Source organism: Rattus norvegicus, chromosome 6, assembly GCF_021556685.1.
Source record: "Rattus norvegicus strain SHRSP/BbbUtx chromosome 6, alternate assembly SHRSP_T2T, whole genome shotgun sequence".
NCBI classification, from domain to species: domain Eukaryota; kingdom Metazoa; phylum Chordata; class Mammalia; order Rodentia; family Muridae; genus Rattus; species Rattus norvegicus.
In genome coordinates this window covers 100,577,199-100,597,664 of record NC_141539.1, presented here as the reverse complement: position 1 = coordinate 100,597,664, position 20,466 = coordinate 100,577,199, and the positions used below count along the sequence as shown (strand labels likewise).

The 20,466-nt window shown below is 41.9% G+C and overlaps 1 protein-coding gene across 15 annotated transcripts in view; it reads left to right on the top strand.

Moving 5' to 3' along the window:
* Ppp2r5e (protein phosphatase 2 regulatory subunit B', epsilon) overlaps nucleotides 1–20,466 on the top strand; it is a 149,604-nt gene that overhangs the window by 44,232 nt on the left and 84,906 nt on the right. The window contains exon 1 of one of the 15 annotated variants that reach the window (XM_087552761.1): nucleotides 4,745–4,857. In XM_087552761.1, the coding sequence (XP_087408887.1) occupies nucleotides 4,773–4,857 (85 nt within the window). In that variant the 5' untranslated portion in view covers nucleotides 4,745–4,772. 15 annotated transcript variants of the gene reach the window in all.

Genomic DNA, 20,466 nt, shown 5'->3' with positions numbered 1-20,466 from the left:
TGTGCTATTGGTACTGTCCCTATTCATATGTGCTCATGACCTCGTAAATAATTCTAAATATATTTGAGTTTTTCATTATTATATACTTGATGTAAAAATATAAAAAGTATATTTCGCAGTGTTGGGATCAACTCCAGAGCCTTGCACATGTTAGACAAGCACTCTACCAATAAGCTCCATCCACAGCCCTGGTCATTATTAGTTTTATTTGTTACCTTATTTAATTGGCATATTGTTCACATATCATACACTTCAGTCATTAACGTGTACCATTCTTTAGTTGGTCTTGAATGCTCGGGGAGTGTAGCCATCATCATGGTCCAAATTTAGGATGTTTTTATCGTCTCAAAATGAAATTGTGGCCCTGGCTTAGCGGTAGACATATAGATATATAAGGCTCTGCTGTTGTACTTAGAGAAGGGAGGGAGGGACACACACACACACACATACACACACACACACACACACACACACAGAGAGAGAGAGAGAGAGAGAGAGAGAGAGAGAGAGAGAGAGAGAGAGAGAGAGAATGAATTAGTTTGCCAGGTACTACCCTTTCCTGACCTCCACAGTTGCCATTTTACTTTCTGCATCCTTAGGTTTACGTGTTCTGCACATTTTATATAAAAGTGTCACCATTTTATATGACTTGTAAACGTTTTCTCTGCAGACTGTAGGGCTGCAGTGACGAGGTTTATATCTTGGCTTTCCACTGTAAGTGTCATTTAACTTGGCTCTGCCTCTACTTTGTAAAGTGGGAGATGATAGTGTGTGTGGTGGATAAATGGGCTAACTTGGAGAGCATTCAGGGCTGCTCATACCCTAGTAAGGACTGCATAATCCTTCGATCCTGTTAGGCCATTTCTGGTTGACTCATTTCCTGGTCTTCCGACTTGATGTTAATTCTGTCTGTGTTGTTGCCAATTAACCTTCAAATACATAAAAACAGTTACTCAGATAAATTCTACTGTAGTCCTAAATCCGGAGTTAAGAATTTAGTCATTATAGAACTCTGTTCTGTCACAGTGACTTAAGCTGGAGGAAAAAGCTGCAGCATTTTGGCAGTGTAATTATGTGTCCTCATTTGGCACCTCAGTGTATTTATTTGTATGAGAGATGATGCTCTCATTTGATTTAAAGTCAAAGTAAATCTAGGGCATTTGTTTTTGAAAGCTGTGTTTTACTTTCATTAAAGTAAGTTTGTTTCCTCAAAAGTTGCTTTTGAGAGTAGTTTCAAAATAAAACAAAACATATTTTTCCTTTCATACTTTTTCTCCAAGATCAAAGATGTCTTGTGTTCTTTAAGAAAAATTCATGGTGTCCAAAATATTCCCATCATCATTGCCTTTAAACCAGTCAAGGTTTCACTTGAGTGGTTGATGGGGACTTCAAAGAAACTGTTGAAAATAGCAATTCATTTAAAAAATAAAGTTCAGCATAAATACTAATCACATCTAGAGTGAAGCATGTAAGAGATATTGCAGCATGCCAGCAAAAGCTGGAACTACTGAGCCCGGAACCAGAAATCTGAGGTCAGGACTTAGGACTCTGTTGAGCTTTCTCTGAAGAATAAATGTAAGTGGGGTTTACCCTTTCTGGGTCACAGTTTCCACATCTGTAACTGGAGGCAGTTGGCCTAGAATACCTGTGGCACTCATCCAGAGGGAGAGAGAGCGCTTGGTTCATTTCTCAAGATGACAAGAAGCAGCTGAGTGGCATGTGCCTGGAATCCCAGCTATTTTGGGAGGCTTGTGTGAGCTAGAGTTAGTTAGGCCATCTTGTGGAACTTAATTGAGACCCCGTCTCAAAGATTGGTGATGGTAGGGATACAGTCACTGTAGTGGCAGAGTGTCTGCCTAGAATATGCAAGACCCTAGAGTCTGTCTCCAGCTCTAGACAGACAGACGCAGACAGACACACATGCATACAAGCACACACGCACGCCTTGTACTACCAACCACGCGTGCTAGTCGGGAAGGCTATGGACTAGCCATCTAAATGTTTGCTGCACCTTTTCCATGTTGATACCATAGCCTTCAAGTTACCTACTGAAGCATGTTTTTACATTTTTGATATCTTGTGAATTCTCTTTCTCAGGTAACTTTATTCTCAATATCTTCAAAATTTTAGCAATTCTGTGTTCTGAGGCTTTTTTAAATGAGTGGTTCCTTCTCTGTAAAAATTACTTATAAAAGGCAGGTATGGTGGCACATAGCCTAATGCTGACATTTGGGAAATGTAGACAGGTATAAGAGTTAAGAGGTCAAGGGCATTCTCTGGCTGGAGAGATGGCTCAGTGGTTAAGAGCACTGACTGCTCTTCTAGAGGTCCTGAGTTCAAGTCCCAGCAACTACATGGTGGCTCACAAACATCTATAATGGGATCCTATGCCCTCTTCTGGTGATCGTATGCCCTCTTCTGGTGTGTCTGGATATATAAATATAATAAATCTTTAAAAAAAAAAAAGCGGTCAAGGGCATTCTCAAACACCTGTCAGTTCTATCAGAGCCAGCCCTGCTGCCACCCTCTACCCCACCCCTCACTCCCCAAGCCAATTTATCTAGAAAGTAAGTACCTGTATATAATTTTTTTTGGCTACATAGTAGGATTGTAGTCTTATGGGAGAAAAGCTTTTGCGATTGACACAATAAAATTTCCCTTAAGATTGCAAATATTTTAAGAGATTTTACTTGTAACTAGGTGGTTTTCTATCTTATATTGTGACATTCTAGTCAATTATGGGCCATAAAAACTGGAGAGATATAGGACATTTTTATAAGGGTCCATCATCCATCCAAAACATATCCTTAAATTACAGACTAAATAAATGACAGATGTCAAGTGTGAATGTATTAGCTTTCTTTAAATGTATATAGTGACTTGGGATTAATAAAGATTTATTTTAAAACATTTCTATGTTTATAAAACTCTTAAAACTTACAAGATGTTTACAATCTAAGGTTCTAAGGGTCTTCTAAAATCTTCTCAAGGTTCACATTTGGAAAGCTCAAGAAACTTCCTTTTCTAAAAACACAGCAGGAAATCAGAGAAATGGTGAAGGGTCCCCTGGCTTCATATCTTTGTCTCCAAGTGTGCATCCATGTGTTGTTCTGCTGGAAGCAGCGTTTAGAGAGCTTAAGCAACCTTTGCTTTTTCTCAGGATGTAGCCTGCTGTAAGAGTTAAGATACAACAAAAATCATGGGAAAAAGCTTGAGTCCTATATTGGTTCCTTTTTTTGCTTCTGTGATAAAACACAAGGCTTGACTAAGGCAACTTGTAGAGGACCTTACGGTTCATTTGGGCCTGACAGTTCCAGAGAGATAAGAATCCATCACTGTCATAGTGGGGATCAGCTCACATCCCAAGCCATGCAGAGGAAGCCTGGAGAATGTCCTGGGGATGGAAAGAGGCTTTTGAAACCTTAAGACGGCCCCCAGTGTCACCTTCTCTAACAAGGCCACATCTCTGGATCCTTCCCAAGCAACCACCAACAAAGTTTTCAAATGTCCAAGACTTTGTGTGTTTGGGGAGTCATCCCATCGAACCACAGCAAGTCCTTTCATCCTACTTAAAAATGCTGTTAGAGGGCTGGAGAGATGGCTCAGGGGTTAAGAGCACCCGACTGCTCTTCCAGAGGTCATGAGCTCAATTCCCAGCAACCACATGGTGGCTCACAACCATCTGTAAAGAGATCCGATTCTCTCTTCTGGTGTATCTGAAGACAGCTACAGTGTACTTATATATAATAAATGAATAAAAAAAATGCTGTTAGAGAGAAATGATTGTAGCTTTCTTTCTGATAGGGTGGTTAGTTTTGCTTACTAAGTTGGCAGAGTCAGTAGTTGCTCAAAACTTTGCCAAACAACAAATATGTCATCGTCTAAGTAAAGAGGAAAATAACGTTTGCTAGTGCTTATATCAAAGGAGGTATTGAGCAGCACCTGACTGTGGCTGGCCGAGTGAGGGCTGTGGCCTGTGACGGCTTGCCTTGATCTTTGGCTTACCATTACAGTCTCCTAGCAAACTGAGCAGATGTGTTATATGGAAGTTACGTACACAGCATTCTTTAGGCACTTTGCTTTTGTTTCTGTTTTAATGTTGGTGTGGGCTCTGGGTTCCATACAGATAGATGGTTTCATAGGTGCCTGAAATACATGTGGTCATATTCCCTGGTCCCTCTTCCCCTTTCCATTTCGTTAGCCTCTATCATTCCCTTAGACAGATTTTACTTTTATGTCATATATACCTACATAAGTTTATGTATGACATCACTGTTTAAGCCGGTCTCAGAAGGACATGCATTTATTTAATTTATTTATTTATTGCTTGCTTTTATTTAGAGAAAATTTCCTGTGGTCCAGTCTGGCTTTGAATTTCTGATCTCTTGCCTCTGCCTTCCAAGTGCTGGGGTTCCTAGTGTATGCCACTGTGATTGTTTGCTCCTTCTGGGTGTGTGTGCCCACTCCAGAGAGAGTGCTGAGTCAAGGAAGAGAAGCTGCCTGTGGTGCTGTGGGGCACCGGTTTATAAAGTCTCTTGGAGCCAGCCTGGAGCCAGGGCTGAGTGACTGAGGTATTCAGAGTTCCTTTGTCTCACTATTTCAATGGAAAAGGAAGACGTTCATATTTATGTGTCTCTATAAAATGCCTTGAAATGGTGTCAGATGGGCATTGTATGTTGTGATGATAGCAGCCGAATAAAGGTCAAAGTGTCATGGAAAACCAGCAAAACAAGCAGGAGGGAGAGTGATTAGTTTATTGTTAGCAGCTTAGAATGTTCCACTTAGAAGCAGTTAAACTGGCTAGAGTTGGGGCAAGGGAGGGGGTGCTGGGCAGTTTAAAAGGCCGCAGCTATTATGGTGAGTGCTTGACATTTTGTTTTGAAGTGTGTATTTTAAAACCAGAACAACCCCTTGGAATACTGTTTCTACTGTGTGCCATGATAAAACAGTTATTTCAGATCTAGATGAGACTTACATTTTTGCTGTCAGGTTTGTCAGTCTTTTGGACATTTGACTTTGATTATTCTTTCAAGATTTAAGTGGGAGAAGAGGAGATTTATCAATCAATTTTGATGCTTTTGGCCAATAAATTGAGAAAAAAGGAATCATGTAAATCTAAGTTCATATGCAGAGATTCTATTAATTTAAAGAATAAATCATTTATTAAACATTTATTAAATACAGACATTCTACTAATTTAGTCTCTTCCTCCTCACATATGCTGGGGAATGAGTCTAAGGTCAATGCATGTGGTGCCCACTCTCCACCACTGAGCTGCATCCTCACCTAGGTTCCATTTTATAAAGCCCAGTTCTCAGGCAGCCCAAGCTGGCCTCTGCCCAGCTATGTAGCCAGGCCCAAGTTCTGTATGTATTGTGAGCTGATGGTTGCTTAAGATTAAGAGACCAGCTAGGAAGGGCTCGATTCTTGGAGATTGACTCAGTATATCTAATTGCACTGAAGGAGGCTTTCTTTTGGGAGCCCAGCACTGTCATCATATTGATGATGGATAATTAGTGATACCACATCCCAGTGCTTGGTATAACAAAAACCAATGGAAGTTTGAGACAAATTTGAACAGTGAAGATAGTTTGAAATTTAAAGTTTGGTCTTAGAAAAAACAAATGGCTTAAACATATGCTTGTTCAAACAACAATAAATTGATATCTATTTTAGGATTTTTCTTTGTCCATATATATGTATATTTATGTTTATACTTTATAAAAATAAGATGGTAGTCGTATACTCACTATAAATACTTCTAGGGGATATTTTAATCCTACTGAAAGGTTAGTCTTTTTCTTGGTAAGTGGCTATGCAGCTCTTCTGTGTGGGAACATACCGAAAACCATTTGGTTATTTCTAATTCGTTTCTGTTGTAAAGAACATCGGGAGGAATGGTTTGGTGTGTATTTCAGTGTATGCATAGGTGAAAAAGCTGTAGGATAAATTTCTAGAAAAGTGATTTGGGGTTTGTGTATGTGTTGACCAAGATCAGGGAGCAGCTTGATTGTTTGCAGGAGTCTGAGCATGTTTTCACCTGATCTCTCCAGCCGGTTCAGATATGAGGGTTGAGTGAAAGGTTAGAAAGTGACATCTAATTTCTGTTGTGAAAAAAAAAATCTTTAAAAAGCAGTTATTAGTGTTGTGTGCAGATATTTATTCCTATCTGAGTGTATGGTGTATGGGTGTGGGCTATGTGCTGCATGTGCATATGGAGGTAAATGGGAACTTTGTGGAACCACTCGTCTCCTTCCATGTCTTTGTGGGCTCTGGGACTGAAGTCTGGTCTGGTCCCTAGGACTGTGTAACAAGTACCTTTCCCTGACGCATCTTGATGACCATTCTTTTTCCTTAAATAAATCTAGTGTGTAACTTTCTAAGTAGATCAGGTTACCCAACTTCAAACTTGCAGCAGTCCTGCTTCTGACTCCTAAGTGCTAGGTTATAGGTGTGCACTAACATGTCTTATAAGTGTTTACACAAACATGCACACGCACAAACACACACACAATTTTTTTTCCATAAGGTTTCTTGTAATGTAGGCTAGCCTGAGACTTGCTGTGTCAGTGAATGAGGATGACTATCTCTTAAATGCTGGGATTACAGGCTAACAAACACGGTTTATACAGTGCAAGGGATTGAGCCCAGAGCTTTATGCATGTCAGGTAGGTACTGCTCCAGCTGAGATGCATCTCTAACCCCAGACCACATTTTCTAAAGGATAACCTTTATCTTATGTCTTCTGAATAGTTGTCACTGTTGTTAATCGGATTTGACTAAGGCAGGGAGCACTACTTCCACTGCAGATGAAGAACCTGTGCCATTTGGAGCTTGCCTAGAATGGTTTGCCCATGTTCTGTAATATCACATGTTCTGAGAGGAATATTCTGAGTACAGGACGACCTAACCTAAGTTTGCCACTTAGACACAGGTAGGCTGCTTTTGATTGGCTGCTGATACAGCACCTGTTACTATTAGGCGCTTTGTATTTTTTCCCTGTCAGTGTGGTTTTTGTTGTTGTTGTTTGTTTGTTTGGTTTGGTTTGGTTTGTCTTTTGAGATGGTCTTGTTTTCAGTGTGTGTGCCACTATGCCCTGGGAAGATTTTTTTAAAAATTACATTTATATCTGGCACATGTGGAGGTCAGAGGACAATTTATGGAAGTTGATCCTTTCCTGGGACCATGTGACTCCCAAATGAACCCAGTTGGTCAGTGTTTGTGTCAGATGTTTTAACCTAGCCCCAAATCTTTGATTTTTTTTTTTTATTTAAAAAAAAAATGGGGGCTGGAGAGATGATTCAGTGGTTAAGAGCTCTGGCTGATCTTCCAGAGGTTTCTGGTTCAATTTCTAGCATGGCAGCTCACAACTATCTGTAAATCTTATTCCAGGGGATACGAGGACCTCTTCTGGCTTCCATAGACATTTCTTTCACACATGTGGTGGATAGATGAAACATGGCAAGCAAAACATCTAAATATACAAAAATAAATACCCAAACTCCCATTGTGTGTGTGTGTGTGTGTGTGTGTGTGTGTGTGTGTGTGTGTGTAAGTCAAGGGGCAACCTCTGGGAGTTAGTTCTGTTACTGGAACTTTTGGGGAATACTTTTTTTGGTTGTCAAATGATAACTGGGAAAATCAGAAATCCTTCTTGGAGTTTTTAGTATCATCAATAAAAGATTTAAGAATGGACTCATAGAAGCTCAAGGGCGACAAATTTATTAGCATTAAAAAACAAAACAAAACAACTCAGGGCAAGCAAGCATAAGTCTCAGCAGTGGCCTGAAAGTGAGTGGAAAGAGATGGGGTAAGGGGTGGGAAGCCATGCCTGTTAAATTGGTATGGAGGTCAGCATGGCAGACAAACAGCCACAGAACACAACAGGAGCTTTAGAGAAAGAATAAGTAACCCTGAAGTACCAGAGAAAGCATGCTGAAAAGTGGGGAGGGGTGCGTGCGTGCTCTGCGTGAAAGTATTAAACATTAAGTGCGGGGCAGGGGGCGCCCCCACACGGAGGGAGGAAATACCATGCTTTTCTGATTCAGAAAAGTAGACAAATGTCAGCTGCATGGTTGTGCTAGGAGGTTGAAATTCTGGGAAGGAAAAGCACATCGTTTCATTCAGTAGATCATCATTCTACCTGTCTCTTAGAATGACTTAAGGTAAATCCAGGATCTAAGGGATGGTCCTTTAGTCAGGTCGCTGACCTGCCCAACTGGAGTCTTTACCAAGGCCAGGGATCTTAACTGTCTTGACTGGAAGGGAATAGTCACTCTTAATGGGCCTCCTGTGTCCATTCTACTGTGACACTTCTGCTGTATCATTTCTACTTTATGAGTCAGGGACCAAGCTCAAGGTATCAGACTTGGTTATGAGCCATCATGTTAGTAGGGATGCTTTGACCTGTAAAGGACATTTGTCTAAGTCTAGATGGTTGTGATACCTGGTAGGACTGCATGTAGAGGATGGGAGAGGAGGAGACTGCTATTGGCATCTACTAGTAGACAGGCCAGAGCAGGCTCCCAGTGTTTACAGCGACTACTAGTGTTGCATTTCAATAGTCCTGTGCTGTGGTTCGGATCTTAAACATCTCCCAAAGATCTGTGTGTTAAAGGCTTTTCTTTCTCAGAACTGTTCAACTGGGAGGTAGGTGGAGGTTTTAAGATGGAGTCTTTGGGTCACTGGGGTGTGCCTTCTAAGCAGATTGTGGGGTCCCAGCACCTTCCTTTCTTCCGTGTTTGCCTACTGGCCAAAGGTGAGTGCTTTTGCTGCCCCATGCATTATGTGCCCCACAGTAATGTGGCCAGTGGGTTAGGGAATGAAACTTGCAAAACTTTGAGGCAAATTTACTTTTTTTTTTTTTTTTTTTTGGTTCTTTTTTTCGGAGTTGGGGACCGAACCCAGGGCCTTGCACTTCCTAGGCAAGCGCTCTACCACTGAGCTAAATTCCCAACCCCAAATTTACTTTTTTTAATAAGTGGTCTCAGGGGTTGGGGATTTAGCTCAGTGGTAGAGCACTTGCCTAGCAAGCACAAGGCCCTGGGTTCGGTCCCCAGCTCCGAAAAAAAGAAAAGAAAAGAAAAAAAAAAAAACCCAAAACAATAAGTGGTCTCTAGTGTTGGCTATAGTGATTGTAAGGAGGAGTTAGGACATTCTGCGTTAGAGCGGACTGCTGCTTTTACTTGAATGCAGCTACCACATTTTGTTTGCCTATTGACCAGACTTACCTTTTACTATGCCAGGATGCCATATCTACAGCAGTTGACTGCCTTGGCTACTTCTGGAGACTGGTGCTTTTCCAGCTACCTCTCCTGTTTTTTGGCTCTCACATAAGCAAGGCTAGGTAGAGATTGATATAATGAACCTTAGTATTTTCTCTGAGGCTATAGAAATAGTCTAAAGATTTAACTTTTAGGTTTGGTAAGACTTCTGGTAATTTCTAGGCTGGAAAAATTGGCTGTCATTACTTAGTCAATAAATACCTTTCTGCCCAGTTGTGGAAATAAAACAAACACTTAGTCCCATTCTCCACCCCATATCTAAAACAAGACATAATACTCTTCAATACAACAGAACAGAACAGAACAGAACAGAACAGAACAGAACAGAACACAACACAACACAACACAACACAACACAACACGTAAGTGATCCAGGGGAGCTGGATCCTGTTGTAGAGCTGTTTCTCTTGTACTTTTTATGTTTGCCATTGGCCTGGGCTGGCTGAGAAGAGCCCAGCTGCCATGGCCATCCTGATTGCATTTCCAACAAGGAGGCTTGGTAGTTCAGAGAAGGCTTGAGTCATCAGATCCTTTTAGAAGGCCAGATTCTTTCCATGGGGTTAATTTAAACTTGTTATGACTCTTTAAAAACCTTTACAAGAGGCTTCAGAGCCATAGTAGCACGGGACTCTGCTTGTTTAGTGGTTACTTCTAAAGGGCATCTTATATTCGTGTAAAAGGAACAGCAGTTTTTAAGTTCCCAGCTGGAAGCAGCAGCTGCTTAGGGCAGCTTCTCGTGAACTTAGTTTCCAATGAGAAAATAAGACGTCCTACTCTTTTCCCAAACAGTGTAGGTTTGGGCTACATGTAAGGTCTGCGTGAAAGTGTCAGCACTGAGTGCACTTCTCACACAGACATGAAAGTGTCAGCACTGAGTGCACGGCTCACACAGACATGTCGAAGGTCCTGCAGTGCAGGGCTCACAACTGTGAGTCATGCCACAGAGCAGCAGACAATGGCTGCACTTACAGATTCAGAGCAGAAAGTTTCTGCGTGATTGCAGCTCTAGACTGGAAGTTTTCCATCTTGATATTGTGTCTGTCTTTGTTTCCTTGTCTTACTTTAATACTCCACAGTAAAAATCTGATGGAAGCCACAAACATAAACCACACATGCAGTTTACAAATTTCTAAGCCAGGCCTAATGTCAGGTACTTGGAAGGCAGAGGCAAGAGGATGATAAATTCAAGGCTAGCTTTGATATTTTAGGGAGATGGGTCTCAAAATAAAAAGTGAATGGTTTTAGGAAGCATTCTTGGACATAATAAATAATATATAATATGATTGGGTTTAGTGCTGTGTTTAAAGATGTTTGAAAGCTGAAAGACCAGTTTGTGAAGTATGAAGCAACAAAATTAACCAAAACATTAAAATTAAAAAGTTAAAAATTAAAACTTAAAATAATCTGGGCATGGTCACCCAGCCCCTTAATTCCTCACTTGAGAGGCTGAGGTGAGAGGATGGTAGCTAGTTCAAGGGCCAGTCTGGGCATCATAGGGACTCCACTGTTGTATAGGACTGCCCTCTCTGAACCAAACAACGACCATCCTTAGGAGTTCAGCTGTGTCTGCTTGCAGAAAGACCATCCCAAGCTGAGTATAGTGGCACACACCCTTAATCCTGGCATCAGGGAGACAGAGAGGGAGGTGCATCTCTGACTTTGAGGCCAGCATGGTCTAGAGAGTGGGTTCCAGAACACTACGAGGAGGGACCCAGTCTCAATCAATCAATCAATCAATCAATCAACCCCTCACAAACAACCAAGATCAGCAAACAAGCAGAGACAGACCATCCAAGCTGATGTCTGTTGACATCCCCTCATAGAGGGCTGGGGAGGGTCCCATAACTCTGGTGTCCATGCACTCCACACCACCTGTTGTATGTGGTTCTGCCCTTAGTTACATGGCCCAAAGTAGGGGCTAGAGCACAGGTGGGGATATGGGGTAGGGACATGCAGCTCCATTTGTGTGGCTGCGAGAAAGACTACTGGGTAAGGACTACAATGTGGCCTTTGGGGGTTATCCATTCTCCTGGAAGTAGTTCTTCATTAGGGAAGGAGGACGCAGGAAACAGGAGTGGCCCAGAAAGAAAATGGAGGGAAAAGGAGAGTAAGGGGGGCAGGTGGAGTGCTGTGAATCTTTTGTAGCTTTCTGTTCTGGTGTAACCCTAGCAATCTGTTGGAGAACACTAGATAGGCTTTCCCAGTGTGCATGTGCATGCATGTGTGTGTTACAGCATGCAACCGTAATGTGAATAGTGGTCCGTCTACACAATAGATTTTTGTGCATGGACATGTTTATGTGTTCCTTAGAACAGAGTGTTAGTTTTAGGACTTGTTAGATAACTTACTATTTGTACAAAATGTTTCTACTCATGAGCACACTTTAAAAAATAGTTTCCTAGTAGAAATGTTTTAAGAATCTGTGGAAAGTGGGGGAGAGGAGAGGAAAGTTGAGTGGGTTTAGGAAGAGAGGTGCTATAACTGACTGTCATTAGGACAGTTCCTCAAGGAAATACCTTTGAGGATATTCTCCATCAGAAATGTGTGCACAGTCACACAGAAGTAACAGATTACTTCTTTTTTTTTTTTTTTTTTTTTTTTTTTTGGTTCTTTTTTTCCGGAGCTGGGGACCGAACCCAGGGCCTTGCGCTTCCTAGGTAAGCGCTCTACCACTGAGCTAAATCCCCAGCCCCAACAGATTACTTCTTAAATGGTACAGAATGGAAATACCCAATCATTTGTTTGCATATAAACAAGGAAGTGGGGTATTCTCATTGCATAGTTGTTAGTATGCTTTTTAAAAATTGTGTGTGTGTGTGTGTGTGTGTGAGAGAGAGAGAGAGAGAGAGAGAGACAGAGAGAGAGACAGAGAGAGAGACAGAGACAGAGAGACATGTACGTGTATGTATGGAAGAGTTTTTGTAGACTTCTCTCTCCTTTCATCTGTACATGGGATCTGGGAAATAGTAGACCATCAATCAGGCTTGTGAACCAAGCATCTTTACCCACTGAGCCATCTTGCTGGCCCTAGTGTACTTTTATCTGAACAGCATAATAGTCCAGATCCTCTGTGAACTGAGTAACATCTAGGCCAAAATTGCACAAATGGAATGAATACTGTAAGCAAGGTATGGGTAACACACATGTTTGTAATCCCACCCAGCATTTGGGAAGTGGAGGCAGGAAGATCAGAGTTCAGGATTATTCTTGGACTACATAGCGCATTGTAGCCAGCCTAGGTTACATGAGATCTTGCTGTCAAACCCAAACCAGGCCAAACCAAAAGGGCGACTTCTAAGATGAAGTAACAAGGATGTCGTGGGTAGCTCTTTTTTGCTGCTTAGATTTCTCTTAAATTCAAAAGAGATTATTGGGGCTGGGAGATGGCTCAGTGGTCAAGAGCACTGACTGCTCTTCCAGAGTCCAAATCCCAGCAACCACATGGTGGCTCACAACCATCTGTAATGGGATCTGATGCCCTCTTCTGGTGTGTCTGAAGACAGCTACAGTGTACTTATATATAATAAATATATAAATAAATCATGTTTATTGTGGCTTGCTGAAATATTAGGATATTAAAAATGAAGGCTGTCATTCCCATAGTGTTTCTTTCTCTAGTTGGAGAAAATTGTGAAGGAATTCCAAAAGTCCATGTATGGGAGAAGGGGCAGTAAAGACCATTGTGTGGTTAAGATTGTGTTGAGAATAATAGAGGGCAGAGAGAAGCATCAGGATGGACACGCCCCAGGCTATGTGCGAGTGAATGAAAGAGGATGCAGAACTTTGAGGACAGCAGGAGACAGAGTGAGGGATGGTAGAGACTAAGGTGAGCAGCTGAGGGGAGGGAAGGGCTAGGAGGGAACATGAACATGTACAACAAGTCCTTGTGAATAGGGCCTAAGGGACCCTGGTGGCTTCATGGGCTTTGATGTGCAACCACAGGTACCATCAGTGTAGAGCTCTATGTCTCTTCTGCCAGAGGTAATGAGTTCCTGAGGAATGCTGGCTTTTATCCTACCACCAGAAACCCTATAGTTGAGCTAGAGCTCATTTCTGGATCATGGTCAGGATAGACTGGACCCAATAGTCTGGATCTAGATTTACACCCTAGGTCTGACCTGCCTAGTCTTTGGAATACATTTGGACTACTTTTTTCTTTGGCTTGAATTAAAACTGTGTATTCCTGAAAATAGTCTGTAAAAGCACCTGTCTTAGTCAGGGTCTCTATTCCTGCCCAAACATCATGACCAAGAAGCAAGTTGGGGAGGAAAGGGTTTATTCAGCTTACACTTCTACATTGCTGTTCATCACCAAAGGAAGTCAGGACTGGAACTCAAGCAGGTCAGGAAGCAGGAGCTGATGCAGAGGCCATGGAGGGATGTTACTTACTGGCTTGCTTCCCCTGGCTTGCTCAACTTGCTTTCTTATAGAACCTAAGACCACCATCCCAGGGATGGCACCACCCACAATGGGCTGGGTCCTCCCCCTTGATCACTACTTGAGAAAATGCCTTACAGCTGGATCTCATGAAGGCATTTCCTCAAGGGAGGCTCCTTTTTCTGTGTTAACTCCAGCTTGTGTCAGGTTGACACACAAAACCAGCCAGTACAGCACCATTTTTGCAATTGCCTCATTCTTAAGCTGTGTTTGAATATTTCTGGGTGATTGACTCAATCTGTGCTTAAGGCAGATGAACATAAAATAGTAATGTTAATATGAGCGAGTTCTTTATGGAAAAGGAAACAACTACAGGTTCTTCTGCTCTTCTAACTGGTATAATCCCGAGATAGGTCGGGAAGGGAGGGAAGTGCCCATGCATTTTGATACTAGTGACTCCCCTCATAGTCTCCAGGCTTAGCTTTTCTTCAGTCCAGTTTCCATTCCCAGTCACGCTAGGCACTTCAAATTTAGCATGCCCTGAATTTCTCTAGGATCGCTTCTTTTAGGGTTGCCCATTTTAGGGAAAGGCACTGTCCTCTCTTTTGTGGTCCAAATGCCATCTACTTGGCCCCTAGCTGAGCCCTGCTCTCTGCATTCCCCACCCTGCTCTGCTCCTGCCCTTTTTTTCCTATTGCAGGAGTCCCTAGGAGGTCTTTCTCCAGCTTCTGTAGTTACCTTTCACAGAAGCTGGTGGAATGTGCCATCAGCTTCCCTTCTGTGGTTTCCTGCCGCTCTCAAGGTGGCTGACTATAACTCTCCTCCTAAGCTAGATCCACTAGACACTAGGCTTTGCTCCTCTTGGTTCCCTTGCAGGGCCTAGAAAGCCCTTCTTCCCCTTGTGCTTCTGGCCAGGTTCTTTGGCTCTCTGTACAGTCAGCCTAGGATGTCACCTCTCTGATACAGATGAGTATCTCCTCAATCCCACTGAGCTTTCTTTCTCCTCATCCAGTACTTACTGTAGTAGTGAATGGAGAGCTTGCTCCTGTCTCCCGCACTCTTTGCCTTTTCTCTTCTATACTGCTCTTGTATCCTTTTGACGTCCTGCAGTGTTGCTCTTGATACTTAGCTGTATGAACTCCACCAGGGAAGAACTCTTCATCTCTTTTGTTCAACACTCATTTATTGGTGCTATTAATAGTGCATAGGACATACAAAATACAGAGAAAGATGTAGGGGCAGTATGTAACAGGACCCAGCTCACAGTTGTCACTGAGTAAGGGAAGTGATGATAACAGGGTTTTTCTCCATCTTTAGGGGCCTTTGTGTCCTTGCTTGGTCCTTAGTAAATACAGTTAAACAGTTTTTATTCATCCAGATCAATTCCCTTTTTCAGAGTCAGTTCTACTCTCTGTTTTCTTGTTTCAGACGTCCTTGTTTTAAGCTGTGTTTACTATCACCCCAGTTATCGCCAACCCCCTTTCTTTAGTAATCCAACCTCAGCAGTTAAATTGCTCAGCCGCTTCCCAAAGTCCGTGCTTTTAGAGTATGGCCCGTACAGAGTCCCAACCCAGTTGTGACCACATGACAGTGATTTTCAAGCAGTTTTGCTCAAATAAACGTGAGTTTTGTATAACAAGGTTTGTCCCTCACCCCTTGCATACATTTTTTTCTTTCACGGTTTTGGTATTTTTTTTTTTTTTTTCAGCTGACACAAGCTAGAGTTGTCTGAGAAGAGGGAATCAGAGCTTGAGAAAATACACCAGTAAGATTAGTCTCTAGATAAGCCTGTGGGATATATTTTTAATTAGTGATTGATATGGGAGGCCTCAGCCCACTGTGGGTTGTACCACCTCTGGGTTAGGTGGTCCAGGGAATATATAAGGAGCAAACCATGAGAAGCAATCAGTAAGCAGCACTCCTCAATGGCTTCTGCTTCCCTTCATGCTGTGATTTTCCTCAGTGATGGACTTTGAAGTGCAAGTTCTAAGCTGAAATAAACCCTTTCTTCCCAAAGTTGCTTTTGTTCATGGTGTTTATCACAGCAGTAGGAACTCTAACTAAGACAGGTGTTATATAACATGGTGTTTTTGTCTGTTATAAATACTGAAAGCTGTTTCCTTACTCTTGAATATTGAACCAATTGAATTTGCAGACAGCATGTGCTTCCTGTTACTGTGCTATAGCAGTGAGCACGGTCGGTCTTTTTCGTTTTCTGTGGTGGATTTACCTCAGTTTTCTGCTGCAAGATTTATGATAATCTGTTTTATTTTTAAAAGTTTTATTGCTAACTTTAATATTTAAAAATAATAAAAGTAGAGGACTAGAATTGGCTTAGTAGTTAAGATCACTTTTTGTTCTTGCAAAGGACATGGGTGCGATGTTCTAGCACCCACATGGAGGCCCACCACCTTCTTGGGCACCAGGCACCCATGTGTTGCACAGGTATACATGTGGGCAAAACACTCATATACATAAAATAATAAGAATAGATCTAAAATGATAAAATAACTTGTAGTTAAAGGTTTGAAAGGATCACTTTTTTATTACCTTCATTTAGTGTATGTGTATATCTATGCGTGTGTGTCTATATATGTGTGCATGTGTGCGTTTGTGTGTTGTATGTGTGAAAGTCAAGAGGACAAGCGGTGGGAGTTGGTTTTCTCCAATCAGGTTGGCCTCTGCCTATCACACTTAGGTCATCAAGCTTGCTAGCAAGTGCCCTTTACACACTGATCTTACTGCCCTAAACATGAGGTCCAGGCTCAACACATGATCCACCTGCCTCTGCTGCTTTAGACTATTCTATGCCTGTGTACCACCGCATTCAGCAAGGCACCAATGTTAGCCCAGTCTAGAAATAAACAAATTTATCTTCATTACTGCATAATTTAGACTGATTTAATGATATTAAACATTTCAGTAAAAAACAATAAAATAGTGAATAGAATTGCTTCTACTACTATTGTAATGCGAATAGGGCTTTGCCTTACAATAAGAGTTCTTTGTTCATGGATGGGTTTTGGTGATTGGCAGGAGGACAGTTCAGAATGAAGTCTCCCTACTTGAATTCTTGTATTGTACTGTGCTAAGGCACTGCAGACCTTACCGATAATTGAGAGAGAATTGGGAAGAGTTCTGCAATTGCAGTGTCACTCAGGCCTTGAACTTAGGTTAAAAAAAAAAAAATCTATTGCCAAAATTGTTTTCAATTACAGCTGGACTCTGTGATTGTTAGCTCTTCCTATTGCTGGGGAAGAAGTACTTGACAAAGGCAGCCTAAGGGAGGAGAAGTTTATTTGTCTCAGTTTAGAGCAGTGGTTCTCAACCTCAGTCATGCGACCCTTAATATTCCTCTTGTGGCGATGATCCTCAACCATAAAGTTACTTTCATTGCTACTTTATAACTAATTATTTTGCTACTGTTACCAATCATAGTGTAAACATCTGGTTGGTATAAGACGCCTATAAAAGTGTTATTTAACCCCCAGAAGAGTTGAGACCCCCCTGGTTGACAACCCCTGTTTGAGCAGGTCCCACCCATCATGGTGTGGAAGGCATTGCAATGGAAGCTTACAGTAGCTGGTCATATCCAGTTGTTAGACAGAAACTGGAGCGCTCAGAGCAGAAGGGCCTTAGTGGCCTCTGTTCGTCAGATACATCTCAAAAGTTCCAGAACTTTCTGGAATAGTGTCACTAAGCTGGGAAACACGTTGTGTGTGGGGGTGCGGTGGGTGGGTGGGAGCAGGAGAGGGAGAGAGAGAGAGAGAGAGAGAGAGAGAGAGAGAGAGAGAGACTTCAGATTTAACTACAACAGACATTCCTTTCAATATTGTTGAAAGCAGAGAAACTACCAGACTTGCAAAATAATTGGTTTTCTAATTGTAAGCTATTCATTTTCTTAGCATTTATACCAGGATGTCAGCTGGCCCTATCTGGTGAGAGAAGGGAAGAAGTGAGCTATGCTCTGGTTGGGGATTAGAGAGCATTAAGTCTGTCTTGGTGTGCATCTCCTTTGTAAATTTGAGTAGGGAGGATTTTGAAAGGTTAACTGAACAAAGAGGACTCAGTTTAGAGATAAGCAGGGTTCAGGCAGATAGCATAAGGAAGTCAGTGCTTTGGAGATGAAGTCCCTTAGAAAGTTATATGTGGAGCAGTGTTGGCCAAGCTCATTAATTGCCGGAGTTAGCTGTGGGCATGTCAGGGTTCACCGTGGGATCCTTTTCTGCTTTTTGAGTATAAACATTTACACAACAAAGTAACACAAGGCGCATTTGCCTTTGCAAAGTGCTGTCTGTGTCTTCCAGGTTGAGGGTCGTTGTCTTTTGGCAGTGTTAACACTCCTAGTTCCAGTGCCCATAACAAAATAAAGCATTATGTTAAATTGAGACAAAAGAAAGTCCCAACGTCTGACGATTTTTGACTTATAAAATTGGAAATTTCCTACAGTTCAACCTAATATGGAGTACATGTATTTTTTTTTCCCCCTCTGCCAGTTTCTTTTTACTAGTGTGAATGTAATCTGCAGGCTCAGAGAAGCCTCTTCAGGCTTTTCTATTCTCTGGGGCTGTCATTTCTGGGTATGATTTATCAGGAAGAATTTACATGTGCTGACAGTACTCTCCTGGGTGCTGCCTACACAGAATTAGGTAGACAGCCACTTCTTGGTTTTATTGTGCCAGCCTTGGAAGTCAGCGCTGTGCTCATTCTCTGTGTTGTAAGGGTGGGTCAACAAACCAGTCGGTTCATTTGGCAAAGTGCCGTGTGAACAGGTGAGCATGCTTGGGGCAGACAGGTGGAGCTGCCACCTGTGTAATACTCAGGAGCTTTCCATAAGGAGAAGTTAATCTTCCAAAGAGCCCTGAGTGCAAGTCTGTGCAATTTCAGTATTATGAAAGCAGGGAGTGATGGACAGGAGACAGATGCTCTTTTCCCCCTTTTGAGAGATAATTAGGACCTAGAGAAGTGAAGGGATTTACTCTGTTGTAGAGGCAAATTAGAAGTGGAGGCAGATCTTGTGCATTCTCAGTGTATATCCCAGATCCCGAACCAGGTATTGTCAAAATATGCTGGGGCAGGCCAGGGCACCGCTCTGTAATAGAGCAGAGCATAGCCCAGGGCTGGATTCCCTCCCCAGTGTCCTGAGTGTCCAGTTTGCACTGGGCCTCTTGGAGGTCCCTGAGATGACTCACAGCCTGTGAAGTCACCCTTTTTATAACAGTACTGACAATACATGCTTTTATTTTCTCATGAGCAGATCATGGAGTTTTCTAGAAGCTGTTCAATACTTCAAAAAAATTAAGCCAGAGTGGGCTTGAGATTTTGGATACTAGTACTTTCTAAATGAACATTAAAGAACTTTACAAAAATGTGAGTTGATGTAACTACTCTTACTAATTTGTTTTGAAAATACAGTTCCTATGCAACTTACGTGGGCTGTGGCTATGGCTCAGTGGTATGTTTGTCTCCTGGATGCAGGGCCCTGGCTTCAACCCCTAGCCCTATTTTAATTACTTTATTTGTTTTAACTTTTAGCAGACAGTCTTAACTGTGTAGTCCTGACTGGCCTGGAACTTAAAGAGTTCTGACTCTGACTCCTGAGTGCTGGAATCGAGGGCATGTCCTGTGACACCCAGTAAGCACCACGGCTGTTTTAAAATGTATGTGTGGATAGCTATTGATTTGGATCTGGAGTAGTCCCAAAGGCTTTATGTATTTGCTTTGTTTTTCCTGCTGGTTATTTAGTATCTGTGTGTTGATGGCTTGGTTGCCATCCTGTGGCAATGCTGGGAGAAAATGGAGCCTTAGGAGGAAGGGGCTCCTTTCAGGGAGTTAGGTCACTGGCTGTGCGCTCTGGGAGATGATATTAGGATCTCCTTTGTTCTTCTTTGGTTCTCAGTTGCTATGAAGAGGATAGACTTCTTCCACTATGCCCTCCCTCCTTGTACACTATCGTGCCACAGCGCAAAGCACAAAGGCCAAGAAGCTCAGACAGCCTTTTTCTTCTATTATTTCTGGTAATAAGAAAAAAATTTTCTTTTCTCTTCTTTTCTTTTTCTTTTTCTTTCTTTTTTTTTTTTTTAGAGCTGAGACCCAAACCCAAGGCTTGGCACTTGCTGGGCAAGCATGCTACTGCCAAGTTACATCCTCAACCTCTAAAATAGTTTTTAAAATTATTATTATTTTTTATTTTGTGTGCATATGTGTGTGTTTTATGTGTGCTACCATACTGTAGTGTAAATGTGGAAGTCAGAGGATAAGTTAGTGATCTTCCTTCTACCACACATGTCCTGGGGACAGAAGTCAGGTCGCTAGGTTTGGCAGCAGGTCTCTCCCCACTGAGCCATCACATCCCTGCCTCAGAAATGTTGTCAGAGTGACAGAACCCTCCAGGACAAAACCTAAGTGATGCTTACTTTACTTTCTGGATGTGTTTCCAGCTCTCTATTTTGTGGGTACCATGATTATAGTTTTCCTAATAAGTAAGAAATAGTCTGGTAGACAATTGTTATAATTTTTGATTTATCCCCCATATAAATCATTTAGTTAATGTATCTTATTTTTATTTCCAAAAGCCAAATCACACAAAAGTGGAAATAACTCTCCTAGAAAATTTGTGATGGTATTTTTTTTTTTATTTGTATAAAGAGTTTGTTTTACTTTCTATCCCTGTGTGCACATTGGGCGTGCTTGCATGTGCATGCACTCACACAGGGAAGTGTAATTGTAATCAATATGAAAGCGAAATGAGGCAGAGCTTACACTCACTGTGTTGAATGTATTCATTTCTAAAAAACTATGGTGC